This window comes from Lepus europaeus, chromosome 1, assembly GCF_033115175.1.
Source record: "Lepus europaeus isolate LE1 chromosome 1, mLepTim1.pri, whole genome shotgun sequence".
In the NCBI taxonomy this organism is placed as follows: Eukaryota; Metazoa; Chordata; class Mammalia; order Lagomorpha; family Leporidae; genus Lepus; species Lepus europaeus.
Genome location: NC_084827.1, coordinates 100,292,946 through 100,317,396, shown reverse-complemented (window position 1 = coordinate 100,317,396; position 24,451 = coordinate 100,292,946). Strand labels below are relative to the sequence as shown.

Sequence of the window (24,451 nt, the reverse complement as noted above, 5' to 3'; positions counted from 1 at the left end):
ACCCAGAGGAAACTCCTGGCTCCTGGCTTCGAATCAACACAGTTCTGGCCATTGTGGCCAATCGGGGAGTAAACCATCAGACAGAAGACCTCTCTTTCTGCCTCTCCTCTCTCTGTGTAACTCTGACTTTAAAAAAAAGATTTTTATTTATTTGAAAGATTTTATTTATTTTATTTGAGAGTTAGAGTTACAGACAGTGAGAGGGAGAGACAGAGATAAAGGTCTTCCCTCCTTTGGTTTACTCCCCAAATGGCCGCAACAGCTGGAGCTGCACCAACTTGAAGCCAGGAGCCAGGTGCTTCTTTCTGGTCTCCCACGTGGGTGCAGGGGCCCAAGGACTTGGGCCATCCTCCACAGCTTTCCCAGGCCACAGCAGAGAGCTGGATTAGAAGAGGGGCAGCTGGGACTAGAACCAGCACCCATATGGGATGCCAGTGCCACAGGCGGAGGATTAACCTACTGCACCATGGCGTCGGCCTCTAAATAAATCTTAAAAAAAAATAGAGAACAAATATTTTAAGATGCTTAGCTAAAATGCTGGTCTCCAGGGTCTAGAAGTCTTTAAAAGCATTTTTAGCAGAGGATATTTGTATTTTATTCAATGAGAGGAAAAGGAGCAGCAAAAAACCAAGACGAAGGTACAGGGGAGAGAGAGAATGGAGGATGGAATTGAAAATGGGGTCTGCAGCCCAGGTGACATACTAATCTTGAAAGGAAAGGACACCTCTTCTTTGGATGGGAGAAGACATCAGGGAATGTACTTTAGAGCTTTCATTTTCTTCCATGGAAGGGAGGAAGTAGGGTAAGATATGGAGCTTAATATAATAAACAGATTTTTGAACACCACTGTGAGAGGCATTGACTAGGAATTCTTAAAAGAAACTCTGGCTGCCATTGAAGTCATAAATTTGGTACCCATTCCTACAATCGTCATAAATCAAATGGTTATTAACCACATGCCACATTCTAGATACTTTAGTTGCCCTTAGAAGTGCCAAGATAAATAAATCAATTTTCCCTTGTCTAGTGGGAGAGAGAAAAGGTATATAATTAGCAAAGCATTGTGATGGGACTTCAGAGGAATAGCATTATCTGACCATAGCCCAGAAGATGATTGGAGGGGGAGGGTCAGTTCTGACAGTCTGGCTCTAATTCAAGATTTGAGTTGGAACTGTTTTCAATGAGAACAGAATCCTGGAGGAAATGGGTCCCTGGATTGGAGGAACTCAAGGGACTGTGAGTCTACAAGGTTGGAAATGTGTTCCAGTGAGATGCTAAAGCTGCCTAGGAAGGCAGAAGGTGCTGTATTGCCAGAGGCTGAGACTTAGCCCCTGAAAATCCACATATGCCAGGGCTAAAGATGGGTAGAATGTGACATAAATATCAAAGGGAGAAGGAATTATACTGGAGAAAGATAGCAGTGGTCTCAAAGCTCCAATTCAGAGAAAAATGCCAAAATCATTCCGCAGACCCATGGCACATGGGGCATCAGCACATGAGGACCCCTCACTCAAGCGAGGTTCATTGAGGACAAGGAAGTGGAGTTTAGAAGGGTGAGGGTGTAGGTGGTATTATGTAGGATGACACATGGACTCTAGGGGCCCAGTGAAAAGCACTGGGAATGACTATATCAGATGAGATGGAGGAGGGGAGTTTACACTGCAGAAGTGGCAATAAATGGTCCTGAGAGTTCAAAAAGCCCCAGGTGTGACAGACTTCTAGGAGCAGTCCAGGACAGTTCACCAAATGGTGTCAGAGATCCAAGAATGCCAGCAACCTGGGATTGGTCTGCAAAAGGATGACCAACTTCTCTCCAAGGTCAATGCTGGGAGTAGATAAATGTTATTAGACTATTAGAACCCAGAGGAAAATGTTCTTTAATAATTCCATGTCTATCCTTTTTCAAAGATTAGTTTTAAAAAGCTTTTGTTTTTCTGATTATGAAATATATATTACAAAAAAGTTAATGCATGGGGCTGGTGCTGTGGCGTGATAGGCTAAGCCTCCACTTGCGGTACCCGTATCCCATATGGGCACCAGCTTGGGTCCCAGTTGCTCCCCTTCTAACCTAGCTCCCTGCTGATGGCCTGGGAAAGCAATGGAAGATGGTCCAGGTGCTTGGGCCCCTGCACGTACATGGGAGACCCAGAGGAGGCTCCTGGCTTTGGATCAGCCTAGCTCTGGCCATTGCAGCCATTTGGGGAGTGAACCAGTGGATGGAAAACCTGTCTCTCTGTATCTCACTCTGTCTGTAACTCTACTTCTCAAATAAAATCTTTAAGTAAAAGTCAATGCAGAAATAAAATTAAGATTTCTTAGAATCCCAGATGGAGATAGTATTGTCAACACTTCCAGATATGGCATTTATAGAATCCCTTGTAATTATCAGTTAGAACTCTGGAATACACCTTCTCCATCAATTTCCTCTTTTCCATTGCCCCCTCCCCTTCCTTGGTGCTCTCACTGTTTTAGCTCCATCTCTCTATTCTCCTAAACTCAGTCATCCCTGGAATGACTATGACTTCACATTGAGGTCATCCAGCTATTCATTAAACATCGAACAGATGTTGCTATTGTGGCTGCAGAGTTGCTACGGCTGTGGCCATGGTGTTTGGATGTTTTGGTTCTCCTAGGAGTCAGAGACAATGTTGCTAGGACAAGCCAGGAAAGCACTTGGCTTTTCATATCCCCATCTCAGGAGGGGAAATGTCACGTTACAGGTGAGGCAAACCCTGCCTCTAACAGACCCTCTGCTGGTGTACTCTGCTTTTAGTCAGCAAGATCCAGCCTATTGATCCAGACTCAACATGGCAGGGCAGATTGGTGTGATGGGCCTCTTTCAATTGAAAGTTGACTTAATTTGCCTCATCACATTGGGAAGTCCTGAATAATGGCTTCAGTCCCCTAAAAACAGTACATGTGTACTTCTGGTTTCTTCATTCTGCCTCTGTTCCCAAAGGAAGGTAGTATAAAAAGGCCTAGTATGAAAGATGCTTTCGTCTTTTTGTACTTGAGAAGCTTGACCTTTGTTTCACTGTGTAAGTCAGAACTATACACCACAGCCCTGCTAATTTGTTCTCTTCCTCCTTCCTCCCACCCATCTCCTGCCACTTCCCCAGATGCACAGAGCTTTCAATATCCTGCTGTCCATTAGCATAAATAAACCCATGCTTTTAAATTAAAAATAGTTTTAGTGCTATATTTGTTGAAGACCGTATTATCATAAGTATAAAAATATTCTTAAGTAACAGGTAGATCATATACTTTAGCAAAAATAAGAGGCTTTTATTGTGGTTCCCTGAAAGTCAATTATTTTAGCGAGAGATTAAAACCTCAGATTTCAGTACAAGTTACATTTCCACTTAGGAAGCTGTTAAACCATGAGGTTTTTCAAGACATGTACATTCATGTTTTATTTTTCTGTTGACAGTATGTTATAGGCAAGTAAGAAAAAAAGAACAAATGCCATTTAAATTCAATCTGTGCTATATGAAGTCATAGATAATATTATAGCTTTCTCCCTCATTTTTACATATCAGTTATTTTAAATTTTATGTTACATTTATACAATAGATAAGAAAATACTGGGCTAAGAAAGAACAAAAGTGGCAAGAAATGGAAATGAGAGATCTCCAGCGTCTAGAGGAGCTGAAGAAATTAATCGCCGAACAGTCGGCAAAAGACAAAGAGAGGTAAAAGAAAAACTTCAAATATGTGATAATGGAGGTGGCAAATGGAGTCTTTGGTAATGTGTTAGGATGAACAGTGTCACAGGGAAGTTTTCTGCACTTACTGTATCCTTTCAATATTTATATTCACAAACAGATAAAATTATTCCTATAATATATTTTAAACCATTCATCCAGGAACCTCTAGTTTTCCATTTTGTTCCTTAGATAGTATCATAATTAAAGCCCTCACAGAGGGTTTTATAGTATTCTGTTGCCACTGCATGCATGACATGGATACTGGCTGCTGCTGTAATTTAGTATTTTGACCCAGGAGGTGGAAGACATTATTGCAAGAAGAAGGGAGACCCTACAACTTACTGTGACTGACTTTGGAGCTAAAGATTCATAATCGTGCAGTGCTGTGGTATATATAATATTATTAGAGTATATGCCATATATGAAAAAAAAAACAAGTTTCCTAGAATAATGTAATTCTAAAGTCAGAAAGGACATTTGAGATCAGCTAGCCCAGTCTCATTCGATATAGGAATCCATTGAGAAGTTAAAATTATTTTTCCGAGTTAATATATCAGTCAGGATCCACTAGAAGACGAACAACATAGTAACCTGAACAGAAGTGTAAGAAACATAAACTATCAGGAAATCCCTGTTATACAAAGGGATAAAGAGAACTATAAAGAACAACCTGGGGTTGAAGGAAGGTTCACATGGAATTGGAGCCCTTTTCCGTGGTTGGATTTATATTCCATTGTACAGACTGTGGTTATGGCCAGCTGCACACTTGAGAGGTTACTGGGTGGGTTAAGCCAGAGGTAGTTCATGGTCACTGGAAAAGCAGGAAACATCCCACTTAGGGGGCAAGGAGAGGGGCAGGCAAGCCAAAACTGAAAGTCAACCACTGGACTTCTTCCAAGACTCAATGGGAATCCGATCATGGGAATATCTCAGAAATTTAATGAGAAGTTGACCATAGGGCACCACAGAACACTATGGGCACAAGACACATGGGGTGTCCTATGCATGTATCATCGAACTTGCCATGCATATATCATAGAACTTGAGGTTCACTTGTATATGGGAAGTGTCATTTATGTGCCATGTGACAGGTATCTCAACCTCCAGTCACCAAGACTGCAGAGAGAACCCAGAGTTCCAGATAAATGTTAAGCAATTCCAAGGATTTTTTGGGGAAACTCACATTATTCTCTACACAACTCAGGATTTTAGAGTTCATCATAGTCTTTTACTGAGAAAACCAAGAATATATCAAAGACAGGGCTCAAGGTTAAGAGGTCAAGCAGCCAATGAGAAACCAGATAAACAAGTAGAAGATATAAGTGGATACCAGAAGACAGCCCATGCCATGCTTCAGAGGCAGAGAAGGAGGTAAGAACCCTCGACCAAGCAGACACTGAAGGGTAAGGCAAAGGCAGTGGTCAAAAGCCTCGTTGAGCAATCTAAAACTATTGCTGAGCCACAGAAATTGAAAAGGATGGGAAATGATATAACAGATGTGGAGCCCCAGCATTAGGACACATGCTTCTAATAGACTCACTCCTCATAGCCAGGGAGCTTCTCTGATTAGTCATTTTGGTCTTTTGCTTCCTGTCTCAGTAATTATCAAGATGAGCTGATTCAGAACTTTTCAGTAAAAAAGAAAAGGAAAATCAGATTAGTCTGTATTACATAACAGGGAAAAACAGGCTTATTACAACATAATAAAAACTACTAAGGACAAGGAGACAGGAGACCAGGGTTTCAGTTTTAACTCTTCCTTAAACCCTCCATCATTTAACAGTCTATGATCTTCTGTAGAGACATTGTAAATGTGAAACAATGGAGCAAATACTTGCATACCAGAGAGGAATTAGTGAAAGGGGCCTTTAAAATATCAGGATATATTAGAGAAATGCTACAGAAAAAAAGTTTGATGATGTTGTATGCAGAGGCATAGTCTTCCTTCTGGAAGTTGGAGTTCAACAGGTAAAAATTGCTGGTACCTTTTGTTTCTGGAAATAACCAAAAGCTATGTTCCTTTATGAACTTTCTAGCACTAATAAATTTGGTTGACTAGTTAAAATAGTTTTTTGTACTACTGCAATGTAATTCACAAAACTCAAGTGTGGTATTTTAACCAAAGCACATTTTTCATATCAGAAGGCATGAAACAGTTTCCAGATCTGTTTCTCTCTCTCTCTCTCAACACACACACACACACACACACACAGTCTTGAGTTTGAAAATATCTGTCATTTGTTTCTTCTATTTTTTAAATTCTAAGATTGTTTCTTTGAAACAATATTCACAAACTGACATGAGATTGACCCATGTGAAAATGCCATCTTTATAAATCAAATTGGTTGATTACTGGCAATTTTGTAAGGTTCAAGATAATAAAATTCTATAGCAATTCATTTTGTTTAATTATAATTCCGCTTTCCATATTCTACAATGACCTTTACTTTCTTTGTTTTATTGAAATTGTTTTTGCCAAAGTTTCCACTAATCCCCTAATTTCCTAATATCCTATTTTAATTTCTCAACATGACATTGAAATTAAGAGGGAAATCTCTAGAATTAGATTAATGCTGGAATCCTGGCTCCATCCTTTGGTTATGTGTGCTTTGAATGAGTTATTCAACCTCTTGGTGCTTCAGTTTCCTTACCTTTTCAGTGAAGATATGTGATTTACCTACACTTCACAGGATTGTTGCAAGGATCAAATGAAATGTTAACGTTGTCAACATGGCAGAGAGCAATAGCAAGCTGTGGCATCTTTAATGGCACTAATCCCCTCACGAAGGCCATATCTCCAAATACTACCACACAGAGGATTTTGGCATCAGCATGCGAATTTGGGGCTGGAGAGACGGGGAACACATTCAGTCCAAAGCAAATATTTGTGTAAAAAATGTATTTATATGGATATGAATGGTTTTGTATTTATTTTTCAGTTGATACTGGACTATGAAGTTCTTTGTGCCCGTTAGAAACAGGTGCCCCCTTCTGGTGGCAGAGTGAAGAGAATACCTAGGCAAGTGCACAAGTTAGGGATAGGGCTTCTGAACTCTGCATGTAGCTTGGCAAGCAGCCAGACATTACGCTCCATTTATATCCCTGGTCAGACATCCGTTTTGTAAGGCACAAACTTCAAAGCAATACATGGCATCCATGCAAATAAGACTACATAATAAAAAAAATCCTGTTTCTTCTAAAAATTAACTTTATAGCCATCTGGAATTTATTTTCATAAATGATTGTGAGCTAAGTATCAGACTTCTATTTTATTGTTCTAAATTGACAGTCATCTATCTCATTTATTTCACAAGTGATCCTCATCCATGATTTTAAATGCCACCTTTATTACGTATGCTTCTAATTATACTTTTAAGTCCATATGGACTTATGTAGAAACTGATCTATATTTATATTTCTACATTGATATCATGCTGTTTTAATTATTCTGTTTTGCTATGTAGAACAAGTCTTCACTCATTGTTCTTTTTAAAAATATCAGCTATTCTTACATCAAATTTCATTTTTAAATCTTGTTGATATTTTGAAGCGTTCTTAATGATAGCTGACATTTATACCAGGTTTAATCTCCGGTCTAGGAACATGCTTTCAGAATAGCTCTCCAGCTTTAGGTCTTCTGAGGTCTTTTAGAAAATTAATTTTTTCCTGGGGAAAGTTTTGGAATTATTTGGCAGGTAGACATTGGTGATCAACAAGCCAATGATAAGTTCCCTTCAGTGGGCTCTGTGAAGAGTGTTTTCACATAAGGATGAACAGTGTCCAGTGTACTGGTGGCTCACTTCACTGAGGTCGCAGTCTGAGGGAAGACAAAGAAGTTTGACTCAGAAGATGGCAGAGTTTTTTTTAACTTGTCTGATCGGAAAAAACAAAAACCAAAACCAAAAAAACACTAGAACTTCCAATCACTTATTTTCTAAGAAAATCACTAGCCTATAGTTTTAAGATTATTTCTATAGGTCAATCCGAAATATTGCTTTTATCTATTCTGGAAGTAGCATTCTTTTCATTTTTGTTATCCCAACAATAAATTGGTGGGTATTTGGGTGATTGCCAAAGGCAAAGTTGTTGATAGAATTCAAAACTACTTTTCTACTTTCCATGCCTTTTCAGAAAAATGTGCAAACATTCAGCATGCTTTATTGGGAGCTGTCATACACTGCTACTTTCAACATCTAATAAACTTCATTGGAAAATAATTTCATATTTTCCTGCTCTAAGTGTACAATTATGATTTTGAGTAGAGTTGAGCAGTCATGGCTAGTGTTCCAGATAAATTTGTCACCTCATAAATATCTCTTATGCCTATTTGTATTAGCTCCTGGCCCTACGTCCAGCCAGAACTATCTATTTCTGTCTAAATGAGCATTTTATGTCAATGGAATGTATATAGTATGTTCCTTTAGTATATTTGAGTTTTACCATGTTGTAGCATGTTTCACTAGTTTATTCTGTTATTTCTAGAGAGTATCATACTTCAACACTACTGTAGGATTATTTATTTTTATTTTATTGAAAGGGGGAAAGAGGCACAGAGATTAAGAATTTTTCTATCTGCTGGTCTACTCCCCAAATGCCACAACAACCAGGACTGGCCCAAATCAAAGCAATGAGTCCAGAACTCAATTGAACTTTCCTATGTAGGTGGCAGGGACCTAAGTACTTCGGGCATCATGTGCTGCCTTCCAAATTGTGAGTTATTAGGAATATGTATCAGACGCTGGAGTAGCCAGGACCAGAACACAGGCACTCTTTAGCAATACTTTAGCCCAAGCAGTGCCTTTAACCACTGTTCCAAATACCTGCCCTTAACACTACTTTAAGCATTTTGCAAAGCAATATTTTTGTTCCTTGTTGGTGAAACATTAATTTTAATACAAGCATAATTGGGGGCCAGCGCCGTGGCTCACTTGGTTAATACTCCGCCTGCAATGCTGGCATCCCATATGGGCGCTGGGTTCTAGTCCCAGTTGCTCCTCTTCCAGTCCAGCTCTCTGCTGTGGCCGGAGAAGGCAGTGGAGGATGGCCCAAGTGCTTGGGTGCTTGCATCCCGGTGGGAGACCAGGAAGAATTACCTGGTTCCTGGCTTCGGGTCAGCACAGCGCCGGCCGTGGCAGCCATTTAGGGGGTGAACCAATGGAGGGAAGACCTTTTTCTCTGTCTCTCTCCCACTAACTCTGTCAAATAAAAAAAAAATTAAGTATAAGTATAATTGTAAAAAAAAAAGAGCATAAAATTTGTACAAAGTAGGATATCATTTCCATAAAAGATGTTAATTTGTATTGAGATCAAATCCTCACAGCTCAACCAAGTATGTGAAGAAAATAGCGTCTTAGTTTCTCGATTTCTCACTTTCCTCCTTACCACATCTCCTCTGGGGCAGCCAAAAGGCATGTCAACTTCTCTAGTCAAAGTTTCTCATGCTCATTCCTTTCAGAATGGCCTTGTTTCAGATGATCTCTTTTGGGGATAGAGGACAAATAGCAATCTCAGTTGGAGATAAGGTACCTCTTTCCCACGGAGGAGTGGGATGGCTGGTTTATCTGGAAGCTCTATTCCCGCCAGTGTCTTTGATACTCTCCATAATCTCATACTCCCCACCCTGGGGTGCAAGGCTGTGTTGCCCAATAGAAATATTATGTGAGGCATATATGTAATCTTATGTTTTCTAGTAATCACATTAAAAAATGTAAAAAAGAAACAGGTGGGCTTAACTTAATATAGAGGTAGTCTTCTGTGAGTTCAAACAACTATATAGAAAATATTTTTAAATAACTGCCTTTGTATTGGACATGTGCAGACTTTTCTTGTCATAAATACAATTTATATAATAATTTATATAATATTTATGTAGCCATAGATATTATAAGCCTAGAGGTGATTTAAAGTATATGCACGGATGTCTGCAGGTTATATACAAATATTGTGCCATTTTATGTAAGGAATTTGAGCATTCCAGGATTTTGGTATCCACTGGGGTCCTGTAATAATTTCCCAGTGGGTATTGAGGGGCAACTATATTTAGCCAAGTAAAGCCAGAACTATAACTTCAATATAAAATTAATGAGACTTTTACATTTTTTCATACTCAACGTTTCAGATTTCTTGTATACTTTACACTTGTAGCACATTTAAACTTATACCAGTTGCATTTCTACTGCAAAATTGCCTCATATGGTTAATAGATACCATATTGGTGAATGAAAGCAGACAGTGAAGGGATCTCCTGGTAAATGCAGGGTTGGTTAGCTGGTCAAACTTTAGGTTCTGCTTGCCTTATAGAATTGATTTCTATTTTTACATACTTTTTAAAAATATTTGAGAGGCAGAGGCACAGAGAGATAGGCCTTCCATCAGTTGGTTCACTTCCCAGATGACCACAATGGCTGAAGCTATGCCAACCCGAAGCCAGGAGCTCCCTCTGGTCTCCCACACAGGTGCAGGGGCCCAAGGATTGAGCCATCTTCTACTGCTTTCCCAGGCCATAGCAGAGAGCTAGATTGGAAACGCAACAGCCAGGACTTGAACCAGTGCCTGTATGGGAGGCTGGCACTGCAGGAGGCGGCTTTTTGTTATGCCACAGTGCTGGCCCCAAATATACATTGTGAACCCTGCCATTTTTCTCTATGTGCAGCTTCCAGGATCTCCATTATCCTTGTGTAACGTCCTTTGTGTCTCTTCTCTCTGGGGATGGGCCTTGGTCCTCATGGAATCTTCTGGTATCCTAACTGGACCCACCTAGCCTTAGGGAGCAGACCTACATATGTTGCTACTCTGTCTACCTCACCATTGCCTCTGGTCCCGAGGGTCCTCTGATCAGTGAATTCCTCTTCTCCCTTCTAGGTCATGCCAGCCTCCTGCTTCCCAGCATTTGGTTTGTGCTTCTAATACAATCTTGTGCAAGCCTAGAAAAAACAAATGTTTTCTTATACCACTTCCAGACACTGCACTCTTCCTATACCACATTGGGAAGCATGCCATGCTTATTCTAGGTGATGCAATGGAGGACGGTTTTTGCTTTTGTCTTTATATCTCTGTATGTTCCGAAGTTTCCACAGTGAATAGTTTAAGGGGAAAATGAGTTATTTTTAAAGATAAAACATTTTCCCTTTTATCAATTGTCTGAGTGTAGGCTTCAAATTGGTGGGAAACTTAGTAAAATGTATAGAGATTAAAATGTTAATCCAAATATAAGAGTATTAAAACAGAATATACCCTCTGTTTTTCATGGAACAGAAGTGGCAGTCTTCCAAAGTAGACCAAATGATAATTCCCCCCTCCTAAGTTTTTTTTTTTTTAACCACAATGTCTTGTATTATTTCTCTTATTCTATATTCCAGATCCTATTGAGCCATCCAAGGACTTTGCCATTTTGAACTAATATTCAAACTTTATCTGAAGTCTTATTTTCCTATCCAACACAAAAAGCTACACTATGTCTTTTACCTTATATATAGTGGTTCTTTCTTTCCACACAGGAGTTAGAACACATTTGTTCCTCACAGAACCTTCATAAGTAACCTTCTTGGGCCAATATTGTAGCTCTAATAACTGCAGTAGGGAGCTGTGAAGGCTGTGATGGTTCCTTGATGTTTGTGTTTGTTTTGGTTTCAGAGGACTTCAAGTAGTTTAACCTGTCTGCAGAAGCATTACTGCATATTCTTTATGCTGGAGAGGGAAAGATTTTACCCACAGAGAGGAGTTCAAAGCGAGGACCTGTAATGGTTGTATCTCATTTGTTGTATACCCCTACCATCATTGCTTCCAATTACCATTGGAAATTGTAGAGTAAACAGAGATCAGAACGTTCTTCATGCACCAGGGCCTTTTTCCCTTTGCCATTAGTTTGTATATATGAAATGCATTAAGTTTGTAGACCTTTATTAAAGACAATCCATTCCATGATTAAAAAGAAAAAGATTTTGCAAATATTTGTGAAAATATTCAACCTCTAACTGTTGTGAAATGCAGTTCTTATAGTTAACATATACCCTTCCTGTTTGCCAACTACTGTGCTTGCAAAGATAAGTATGATTGCAGTATTTTACTTGTCTTCGTTGCTATTTCTTGTGATTTAATAGTCTTACTCATATTACCCACATTTGTGATCAGTTTAATGTGTTAAACATTTTAATGTATATACATTCTAGAAGGCATTTTAGAGATTTCTAAAAGCAGGCTTACTTAGGAAAGCACTTCCTGTGGATATTATTCCATAACCAGAAAACTGAAGCTAGACAAAAAACAAATGGACAGCCTTGGATCTACGAATGTTACCGATGAGTGCTAATGTAATATTCCATTCTTTGGTACATTTGAGTTACCTGGGGAGGTTTTGAAAGTCCTACTGCCCAGGCCAGTCCCCAGACCAATTAAAATCAGTGTTTTTTGAGGGTGGAATTGTTGCCCCAGCAGTATGGAAAATCCTTGAAGGATTCTTAAATATGGCAGACTTTGGGAGCCATTGTATAAAAATTCTTTCCACACTTTCTGAAGTTTGGGACCCAAAACAAATGTTGGGTTCTTAAGAAGACCTTATCTCTTTGTAGAAATGGCTGCAATTTCTCTTTTCCCTATAGCTTCCCTGAATATTTCACAGAAGTTATATGAATGAAGGTTTATATTCATGGAGTAGTTTATTAGTTCTGGAAATTCTCTTTAAGAAAAGTTTTTCACATTTTTGTTTAATCACCCAGTTATGTGTATGCTTGAGAGACAGAGAGGAGGGGGGAGATGGAGAAAACATTGCTTTCTATGGAAACACTAGTTTAATTTTTTCCAAAATAAGCATCTTTCTGTGTTGGAAAACAAAATTTTAAGTTTAAGATGTCAATGACCCTTTGGAAAGAAAGACAAGAGCCAGCTGCCTTCCTAACATTAAATTGACTTTGCTAATCTGGTGTGTTTTGGGGTGCTTGCCAACATCAGGGAATTGACAGCCATTGCAGTTTCTAAGTAGTAAAACCAGATGTTTCTCTATTTTCTATGTCTTTTCTTATGTGCAAATTTCAGCATGTTGTATTGAAAGGCATTTAAGGGCATTTAAAGTGGGTTCACAGCCTAATGGAGATTTTTAAAGAATACATTTAGAAACATGAGTTAACCAGAAACTTCACAAACATTTGTTATATTTTTGCTTCTCGGCATGAGATTTTCCAAATTAGTGGGAATACTCTTGTTCATTGAATCTCTGTCAACCAAATCCCCATTTCAAGTGGATTTGCCAAATGATGCAGACCCATAATCACTGAGGCATGAAACAAATTGCTCTCTGTAAATTTGTCTGTTTTGTCTCTTAAATGCATATTAGAAATATTTTACAACCTCACATTGAAAGACTGAAAGGGACTCATTGACAGCCTACATGCTATTTTCCAACCACTGAGTATTTAGCTAAAAAAGAAATGATTATTTTAGCCTACTCATTAGTATAACATAACTGATTGTGGGGAGTACGTGTTCACGCATTAGGACACAGATACACAGATTATTAAGATGCAATTATAATTCTTGAATGGAACACCACTTAGTAAACATGATTGACAGAGGTAGGCTAAGAAGTTTGTGGGTCTCTCCATGTATAGCCATTTCAATGTGAAGATGAATAAACAGTTTGTGCCAGTGGGCAGATGGAGCACCAGCTGGGTAACAGTGGCACAGCTCATGGTTATTCTAGAGGTCTTGGATGACAGTTTAGCTCCTGATATGTTCAAGTATGGCTGCACATTTATGGTTCCTGCTAAACCATAGGCAGTTGAACAACGTCTTGTTTAATAGTTTGGGCTGCTTTTACTTTATTTACAACTTTGATTTTAGAAATCTTGACTCATTGAAGAAAAATTAGATTTCCACTCTATACCACTTGATCCATCTGTCGCAGTTAACTGTTCAGGTCATAAAATGGAATGTGAGCATGTGTGCATTAGGTAGAATTCAGGCAGCCCTTTAAAATCCGTTTTTATATAAAGTGAGCTTCGCATCCCTTTAATGCTCATCATTTTGTTTTTCCATATGTATATATCAATGAAGTGAGCACAGACATTGTACAAGGTAGTTTTCAAAGCATTCATGAGAAAGCATATTATGAAAAAAAGCATGAGTTATGATTTTTGCATCAGCAGAAATCACTCACCAAAGGCCCACGTTAGCCAGGGCTGGGTTAGGCCAAAGACAGGAGCCAGAAGTAGTCTAGGTCTCAAAGGTGGACAGCGGGAATTCAACTATCTGAGTCATTACATACAGTGTCCCAGAATGTACATTAGCAGGACAATGGAATTGGGACTAGAATCAGGACTCAAATCCAGGTATATGGGATGCAGGCATCTCAAATGGTAGCTTAACCATTATAGCAAATACCTGCCCTGTTATATTTTAATGACTTTTGTAGGATCAATTTTAGAGCTGGGAGGTATCTTAGAAAACATGTAGTCAGACTTCTTTGTTTTAATAAAGGTTCTGGTTTGCAAATCGCAGAAACCATGTGTACTTGAGTCCTGCAGTGAAGAGATGCCCAAGTAGCTCACAGAATGATCAGGAATGATCAGTAATGCTACAGACTCAAGCTCTGAAAGAGCAGGGCTTAGGAAGATATGAGGAGTCAGAAGTGTAACCCAACACTCTGCACAGAGTTATCCTAGCATGTACCACCACTGGATGTTAGATGTCCTTCTTTGTCTGCGGACCCTGGCATTTCTCTGCAAGCAGCACAACTCTTATTCATATTTCTACCATACTGTCACTTTCCAGGGCCTTTGTGGATGTTCCACAGACCCTGCTTCTTAGTATCATTGGCTTTTAAGTGAAGTATCTGATATACTGAGCTGAAAGCCCATGCTCAACAGAAGAGACTAGGAAAGCAAGCAGTGAGCATCAGCCTAACGAGGAGATCACTTTACAAGAGGAGGGCAGGCTGGCCTGAGAGGTTAAGACACCAGTTGGGAAATCCACAACCCATATCAGAATACCCGAGTTCAATACCAAGCTCTGTCCCTGATTAGTTTCTTGCTTATGTGGATCCTCGGAGGCAGCAATGATGCTTGAGTATTTAGGCTCCTGCAACTCATGTGGAAGCCCTGGCTCAAGTTCTGTTCTCCCAACTTTTCACCCTGCTTACCCATCAGGATGAGTATATGCAAGTGGTCACTCTTGGTCTCCCTCATACATTTTTAAAGAAAGAGTGGAGCTCAGAGGCTGAGGAGAGAAAACACAAAAGAGAATATCTCCTATGATCTATAATTTTAGTTGGGTAGGAAACATATACGCTATATATGACCTTCTTTCTACACTTTAACAAAAAACTTCATTTCACTTAGCACTAACTTTACATTTTACAAACTAGGACATGCTTACCCTATTACCCAGCGGAATCAACTTGATCTTTTCTGTTACAGTATCAGCGCCAAATCTAAGATTGTTAAATGATGCCTTGTTTGTCCTATTGTCTACTAGTCCTGTTGAGACACACACAATCCATGACCTATGGACTACATTTTAAAGCTTTTAAAGCTGGTATTGGGAATATATCATGGAAAATATTAAGAGGTGAAAGAAGCATACAGAAAATTTCTACATGTATATGTATATATGAGATTATCAAGAATGAACATCCCTTCTTTAGATGGTGCTTGCTTCAGTAAAGGGTCAAGAAGTTAAACTTATGATTTTTCTCTTCTACAACACATTACATATGCACTTTGCCAACATCTTGGTAGAGTGAGGTTCTTTACCCAAGATTGACTCCTACCTTAACATTTGAGGGACTTACTTAAACAGCTAATTTTACCACTGGGCAAGCAATACCAGAGGTATCCTAGCGACATCTTGAATTTCATCTACTTCTCCATATTTCTCCTAAATAACAGCTTATTTCCTTTTCACAGGTGAATTGTTCCAGGAAAACTGTACCCCCCCCACCCAATTCCACATATCTGCTTAGTTGTGTGATAAACCTCAAAAGGCAATCACTTGCAGCAGCTGCTAGTTGAATGTAATTATTATTCTCTTCCTGGTGGAAAACAGAAGTTTAGACCAGCAGGGCCTACAGTCTCAGGAATAAGAAACAGAAATTTAGTTAAGTGGCTATTAGGGTTCACTAAAAAACACTGTTCTCATATGATGTCCCCAGGGAGAGGACTGGTATCCACCTAACCAGGTTATTGAACAATGGAAAGACTTGTCACGTCAAAGATTCAGACACAGTAACCGTGTTAGCCTTATTAAGGGCAGATTTGTAGTTGAGCAATGCATAGTTTCTGTTCCCATCATGAGAATATTTTATCATGACTCCATTGAGCACTAACCAAGCTGCTGGGGAAGCAGCCACACAAAAGGTCAGCTCATCTCTTCCTCCCAATTCTTTAAAACCACCTGTACACATTACTAATCTTCTGCCTTAGATCAGATGAACATTGAAATACTCCTCTGGAGTTTATACCCATGTGGAAAATTTCCTCATCCCCCTCAGGGATATCTCTGGGCAGCACTCGACCTTCATGTGGGTCCCATGTACACATAAACCCAGCTGGAAAATTAGCGTTTTCTTTCTCTCCAGCCAGCTAGTCATTGCAAATGCATCACAGCCACAGATAAAGGCTGAGGAAGAATTTGAGTGTGGCATGCTGGGGAGCCAACTGTTTGGGCAAACTACATGTGTCTTCACACTTACTGCATTTTCACCTCACCAGTCTACTGCTAGGCACTCCCAGAATTATGGCCAATGGCTCATGTGACATGTAGATCATTATGTGTAACTAGAGTCCCATGGTTACCTGTTCACCCTTGTCTGTTAAAAGAGGCAGTTAAAAAAAAAACAGTCTCATATGGTTGTTGTGAGAACACATGCATTGAAATGTGGAAAGCATTTACCACATTGCCTATCACACCAGACGAAAGATAACTATCATAATTATTATCACAGTCCAACAGTGAGCCAAAAGTCACTTCTTAAAAGAAATGTAACCTCCAGAGCAGGTATGACTGTGATATACAACCTTCAGGGTCTGTGTTAAAACATGAAAAGGTTTTGATATACTCTATAGAACATTCTAGAATACACCTGTCACCAGGAAACCTGCTGTGTCATGGAGCCAGTGGCACTGCTGTCTGCCCTGTGGCTTGCACCAGCTGGACAGTTTTTTCTTGCTCTGGCCCCTGTTCAAAACTGTTGGCTTTTTAGGTCACCATTGACCTGTCTGGTGAGACAGTCCCAAATGCTAAATATTGCTGCCTTCCAAATCTAAGGAGTATTACTTTGCACTGTGATTTTTTTGTGTGGGAGTTTTATGTATTTTGCTTTACACTGAGTGTTAGGAATTGGGATTTAAAGAAAGGTCCCTAGTTAAGTTGCATGCCTCTTTAAATACTTCCTCATGGGTACTAACAGAATGAAAGGAAATGATGTGTATAAAGGACCTGGAGTAAAATACACACTTATGCAGTTCTTCTCCAGTCTCTTATCTACAATTTTCAGCCAGTTGTCTCCTGGGCCTTGCTCTTTGGATGTCTCAAATTCCCCAGGCCCTACACAGAGCTATTAGTCACTCCCTCCAACTTGCTATTTCCTTCACTCTTTCGCTCCCAAAAGAGACACTAGCTTTTGCCCACTGCCCAACCACAAGCCCAGGTGACTTACCCCCTGCCTCCCAATCACTGCCTCCCCTACTCTCACTCTGCAATCCTACATCCCAGGGCTTATTCAATCCTGTGAATTTATCTTTGAAATACTGATCCTCTTTGCCATCACAGAGCTCAGGCCACTGATTGACCAGAACTGCAGCTGTAGCTTCCTAATCTTTCAGCCTTGCCCCCGATTCAAACACAACCAGTCACACCACTGTGATAGAAAAAACCCTTCACACGTTGAGTATAGTGTGGATGACCAAATGGTGCTTCTGGGAGGACCATGGTTGGCCTGTACTCAGCTCTTTAACTAGGTCCCCAACCTAACACCTGCCCAGTCTGCTTCTTTCTGGACTACTGTGTTCTACCTAGTCCTGAAGGCCTCAAGATTTCTCTTGCTTCCACTGGGTCTTCGATTGGATGATTCTTCTACCAGGAATGCTCTGGCTGGAACTTTGACATACTCTTCCATCTCTGCTCTAATGAGACTTCCTCAGAGAAGCCTACTTTGGTCTCGCCATCAAGTCAGGTCTTCTTGAAATACATCAAAGCACTTTGTTGGGATGAACTGTTGCATTACAAGGCACCCCTTGACTCATTGGCATGAAACCACCAGCATGTTAATATGTTCATGGATTTGGTAGGTCAGGAATTTGAATATGGCTTGGAAAGGATGGTATATGTCTGGTATAGAAGTCTGGAGTCTTGACTGGGGAAGGAAGGTAACCCAGCGATTTCTTTGCTCAAAGATGGGCAAAGTGGGAAACTGCCAGCTGGAGCTAGGAGTGGTATCCCTAGGAAGCTTGGCTTCTTTAAAGCAAAGCAGCCACCAGAGAGTGAGACATTTAATATGGTGCCTCTGGGCTCCAGGAGCCTGTCTTCCATCAAGCAAGGCAAAAGCCTCATGACTTTCATGCCCTTGGAGTGTTACTTTTACTTTATCTGCTGATCAAAGTACTTACAAGACTCATCCAGAGTCCAGTGAAGGGATTGAGACTCCAACTCTCAATAGGAAAGATTATCAAAGAATTTTTTACCATACAGTGTAATGCCCTTTACCTCTGTAAACTTAACAACTAATGAAGTGTTAGTTTTCCATTTTCTCCAGGATACCCCAGTAAATTCTGTGAGTACTGGTGTTTATCTTTGCCCCCATTCTCTCATGCACATTGTAGGGAATATTAACTAGATAACATTGTAGGTACTCAAAGAATTATATACCAGGGTAAACTCACATCTAGGCAAATGATAGAGTCCTGCTTTTTGAAGATGAAAGAGCCAATTGTCTTAGTTCTGGTTAAATTGGAGGAATAAAAAAATCACCTCACTTTTTTAAAAAAGGTCATGTTTGCCTTTTTAATCCTTAGAAAAAAGAATGCTGAGCAACAAATGCTGGCAAGGATGTGGAGAAATGGGAATTCTAACACAGTCGGTGGGCATGTAAACTAGTGCAGCCACTGTGGAAAATAGTGTGGAGATTTCTTATACTGGAAATAGAACTACCACATGATCCAGCAATCCCACTGCTGGGTATATACCCAAGCAGCACTGTTCACAATAGGTAAGATATGGAAGCAACCAGAGGTATGCACCACCAGATGACCAGATGAATGGATAAAGAAAACTTGGCAAACACACAGACATACAAAATGGAATATTATTAATTTTTTTGAACTTTTATTTAATATAAATTTCCAAAGTACAGCTTTTGGATTACAGTGGCTTCTCCCCCCCCCCCCCATTTTCTACCTCCCACCGCAAACATCCCATCTCCCACTCCCTCTCCTATTCCATTTTCATCGATTCATTTTCAATTATCTTAAATACAGAAGATCAACTTAGTATAGACTAAGTAAAGACTTCAACAGTTTGCAGCCACACAGATACACAAAGTATAAAGTACTGTTTGAGTAGTAGTTTTACCATTGAATCTCATAGTACAACACATTAAGGACAGAGATCCTACATGGGGAGTAGATGCATAGTGACTCCCGTTGTTGATTTAACAATTGACACTCTTATTTATGACATCAGTAATCACCCAAGGCTCTTGTCATGAGCTGCCAAGGCTATGGAAGCCTCTTGAGTTTGCCAACTCTGATCTTATTTAGAAAAGGCCAAAGTCAAAGTGGAAGTTCTCTCCTCCCTTCAGAGAAAGGTACCTCCTTCTTTGATGGCCCATTCTTTTCTCTGGGATCTCACTCACAAAGATCTTTCATTTAGGTCATTTTTTTGTCACAGTGTCTTGGCTTTCCATGCCTGAGAAACTCTCATGGGCTTTTTATCCAGATCCAAATGCCTTAAGGGCTGATTCTGAGGCCAGAGTGCTGTTTAGGACATCTGCCATTCTACAAGTCTGCTGTGTATCCCGCTTCCCATGTTGGATCATCCTCTCCTTTTTAATTCTATCAGTTAGTATTAGCAGACTCTAGTCTTGTTTATGTGATCCCTTTGATTCTTAATCCTATCATTATGATCAGTTATGAACTGAAACGGATCACTTTGACTAGTAAGATGGCATTAGTACATGTCACCTTGATGGAATTGAATTGGAATCCCCTGTCACGTTTCTAGCTCTACCATTAGGGGTAAGTCTGAATGAGCATGTGCTGGACTGTATATCTCCTCTCTCTCTTATTCCCACTCTTATATTTAACAGGGATCACTTTTTAGTTAAATTTAAATGCCTAAGAATAATTGTGTGTTAATTAAAGAGTTCAACCAATGGTATTAAGTATAACAAAAAAATACTGAAAGGAATAAAATAGTAAGTTGTTCCTTGACAGTCAGGACAAGGGCTAATCAAGTCATTGTTTCTCATAGTGTCCACTTCACTTCAACAGGTTTCCTTTTAGGTTCTCAGTTGTCACAGATCAGGGAGAACATAATGATATTTGTCCCTTTGGGACTGGCTTATTTCACTCAGCATGATGTTTTCCAGATTCCTCCATCTTGTTGCAAATGACCGGATTTCATTGTTTTTTTACTGCTGTATAGTATTCTATAGAGTACATATCCCATAATTTCTTTACCCAGTCTTCTGTTGATGGGCATTTAGGTTGATTCCCTGTCTTAGCTATTGCGGATTGAGCTGCAATAAACATTGAGGTGCAGATAACTCTTTTATTTGCCAATTTAATTTCCTTTGGGTAAATTCCAAGGAGTGGGATGGCTGGGTCATGTGGTAGGGCTATATTCAGGTTTCTGAGGACTCTCCAAACTGTCTTCCATAGTGGCTTTACCAGTTTGCATTCCCACTGACAGTGGATTAGTATGCCTTTCCCCCCACATCCTCATCAGCATCTGTTGTTAGTTGATTTCTGTATGTGAGCCATTCTAACCGGGGTGAAGTGAAACCTCATTGTGGTTTTAATTTGCATTTCCCTGATGGCTGGTGATCCTGAACATTTTTCATGTGTCTCTTGGCTGTTTGTATTTCCTCTTTTGAAAAATGTCTGTTTAGGTCCTTGGGCCATCTCTTAAGTAGGTTGTTTGAAATCCTGTTGTTTACAATAAAATGGTTATAACTGCTGGAAAACATCATGTTGAATGAAATAAGCCAAATTCAGAAAATTATCACAAATTTCTCTCTTACATATTGGGACTAAATTTTTTTATTCACTCAGTCTATTAACAGAATGTTGATTACTAGAGTTTGAGAGGCAGGAAGCATAAAAGGGATTTGGATTAAAAAATTGGGTGTGGTTCATTATTTGTGATATATAATACAAAATAGTAATCAGGGAAATGGATTGAGGAACCCATGGAAACTCATCGAAGTACTACCTCACAATTTGTTTTATGATCTTAAAAATTTAAGATAAAAAAACCTCAGGAGTAAAACACAAAGGAGCAAAAGAATGTCATTTGAAAATTGTCAACCTTAACCATTAAAGGTCATAAATCTTTTAAACATTAAAACCATTGAGGTAGATGATTTTAATCTGACTACTTCTCCACTAAGTGTCCGTACATCCTAGGTGCATACGCATCCCCTGATGCTGGATTTGCTATCTTCCAGGACACTGTATTTCACTTTTGGAGAGCAAGATTTTTCCATTAATTTCTGTATTTTTTAGCAATTAAGTTCAGGTCTCCAGTTGTTTCCATACATACACTGATGCTCCTATTGTATAGCCAACATGAAACTTCCTTTCCTTGGTAACTATTTACATGTTGAAGATGGTCATTCCCCCCCCCCCATCCATTTCCTTCCCTGTGGGCCTTTTCTAAGCCCTTTTGGGAGGAAGTATGTCTTTTAAATCATCTGCCGTTTACAGTGGACAAAGATTTAGGAGGAAAACCCTCACTGGGGCAAGGCCCTATGTGACAACTCACACAAATCATGGTTTGGGATCACCATCAATATGTATCTAACAGGATATGAATTATTGCAAGTAAAGGACACTAGGAAATTATTTGTAATTGTACATTGTACTGCAGTTCCATCCCAGAAGCTAAAGGAGCCCCTTTCCTTTGTTGAAGTCCACCGAGGCAGCTAAAAGCCTTAAAAAGCAAGAGTGATAGAAGAATGTCTATCCAAATTTACCAACTCCATGTTTTGTTCTATTTGCTTCATCATTTGTACTCATACTCTTTCTACATGTCATATAAACACATCTTTTGTTTTGCAATGAAATTGGAAAGAAAGATGCAGACACTGGGACAGTCTACCATTCCTTTGTCAAGAATTAGTTAAGAATAAGACAATCACCATAATGATATCTAAGAAAATTAACTCTTTACTATCTAGCATCCAGTTTATAACCATTCTCCTGTCGGATTTTTTTTGTAACCCTCCCTTAAGATAAGGGAAAAATTTCAAGTAACTTCTTAGAACAGTATTCTATGTCCTTCATTTGGATATATTACAAGGGAGAAAGCACTAGAAAGAAATCTTCCACTTTCATTAGGTTTATTGTTGGTAACATTGGTATTGAGACCCAAACATTCTACTTTTATGGCACGATAAAACATAAGTGAACATGTTAGTGTTAAAAGAACTAGGACTCAGTTGTATGTCAGTATTAAATTCTAGAACTGCAATATTGAATAAAAAAAGTCTGGGATGGGTATTTGGACCTACAGTTAAGATGCTGGTTGCAGCACTCAGGTCCCATATCAGAGTGCCTGCATTTGATTTCTGGATCCTGATCCCAGTGATCTGCTGACACATACTATAGGAGGCAACTGGTGATGGCTCAAATGGTTAGATCCCCACCACCCATTTGGGAGACCTGGGTTGAGTTCCTGGCATTGCCCTGGCCCAGTTGTGGCTGTTGCAGGCATTTGGGAACTATACCAACTGACGGGATTTCTCTCTTGCCTTTTAAATAAAGGCAAATTAAATGTAAAATAAAAATGTCAGTAAGAATGTTTTTGCCTTAAAAATTTCTCTGTAGACAACAGCACTAAGAGGGCCTAGACACAATGGTACCCCATAATGGCAGTGAGCATGCTTTGTATCTAGATATAGATTTCTAAATACCATTTCCCACCTAAAGGAACATTTCCCACCTAAAGAACAAAAATGACCAATTCCAGGTCTGGATAAGGGAAATTATAAAGTGAGCTTAGGTAAATGCCAGCTAATAATTGCAGACAATGATATTTTTAGGTTTAGAGAATGTTTTTCAAATCCTAATGTATTAATTTCAGGCAAAGATCAAGGGATGATAAACCCTTTAGATGAAAGACTTTTTTTGGGGGGGGAGTGGGAGGATAGGATATTTACCCAGAGCCCAGTGTCATTCAATCAATTACTAGATGAAAAGGGGAAAAAACAATCTTTACAATGGAGAGATCTGGCATTCACCCCCTTAATAAAGTGTCCTAATTTAGCATCACTAATAGTGAGCAGCCTGACATCTGTCTCCAGAGATGGTACATTATGAAGTACATCACCTTTGTGCCAAAATATTCTACCTGAATTGAAACAATTTTTTAGTCTACATTGGCAAATTTGTTTTGCTAGGTTGTAATTATCATAGGGTTTTGGGTTACACTGCCTCAGCCACCATTGTTCATTTCAGCTGTGACAGCACAAAGCAGACGGACAATATAAGTGGTTATGGCTATATTCCAGGAAAACTATTTACAAAAATAAGTAATGGATTTGGCTTCAGAGTTATAGTTTATCAACCTCCACTTTAGACCTAGCCTACTGTTTAAGAAACTTGAGAGAAAAATAAGCGAAACAAATCATTAGATTTCAAGAGATGTATGCTTGGTCTAGTGATTAGGTCTTTTGGGATGCCCACATTCTCTACTGAAGGACCCATGTTAGAATCCTGGCTTTGCTCTCAATTCCAGCTTCCTACTAATGCAGACCCCAGGAGGCAGCAGATGATGGGTCAAGTATTTGGGTCCCTGCCACCCTCATGGGAGACATGGATCAAGTTCCTGTCTTCCAGCTTTAGCGTTGCCCAGCTCTGACCATGGTAGGCATTTGGAGGAGTGAACTGGTGGAAAGGAGCTCTTTTTCTCTGCCTCCAATATTAGAACAAAAAACAATAAACAAACCAACAAAAAACCAAGAAAATTGGATTTTGAAAATCAGACAAATCCAAAATGAGGACTATTCTAAAGGACAACTTCTTTAATTGTGTCAGAAAACTCCTTTTGAGAAAAAACATGGACTGTTCAAACTAAAGGTTGTGAGACATAAGACACAAAGTTTCAGTGCATGAACTCAGATAATGATTGTGTTTTTTACACAAATTCCCTAAACTCTCTTCCCAGCCCTGACTTGGTACAGCCGAGTTTTTGGAGGTGCAAAATCTTGTTACCTTCCCTCTTTCCATCACAACAATCTGTGATCTCTAGAAAAATGACTACTTTTTGGGCCGGCGCCGTGGCTCAATAGGCTAATCCTCCACCTGTGGTGCCTAGTTCTGATCGGGGCGCCGGATTCTGTCCTGGTTGCTCCTCTTCCAGTCCAGCTCTGTGCTGTGGCTCAGGAGTGCAGTGGAAGATGGCTCAAGTCCTTGGGCCCTGCAACCGCATGGGAGATCAGGAGAAGCACCTGGCTCCTGGCTTCGGATCGGCGCTGTGTGCCGGCCCACGCCAGCCACAGCAGCCATTGGGGGGTGAACCAACGGAAAAGGAAG

The 24,451-nt window shown here is 39.7% G+C and overlaps 1 protein-coding gene across 3 annotated transcripts in view; it reads left to right on the top strand.

The window, feature by feature from the left end:
• CCDC148 (coiled-coil domain containing 148) overlaps window positions 1-24,451 on the top strand; it is a 288,961-nt gene that overhangs the window by 226,317 nt on the left and 38,193 nt on the right. For all 3 annotated transcript variants that reach the window (XM_062187023.1, XM_062187013.1, XM_062187032.1), the window contains one exon: window positions 3,574-3,692. In XM_062187023.1, the coding sequence (XP_062043007.1) occupies window positions 3,574-3,692 (119 nt within the window). The remainder of the gene's footprint in view (window positions 1-3,573; window positions 3,693-24,451) is intronic.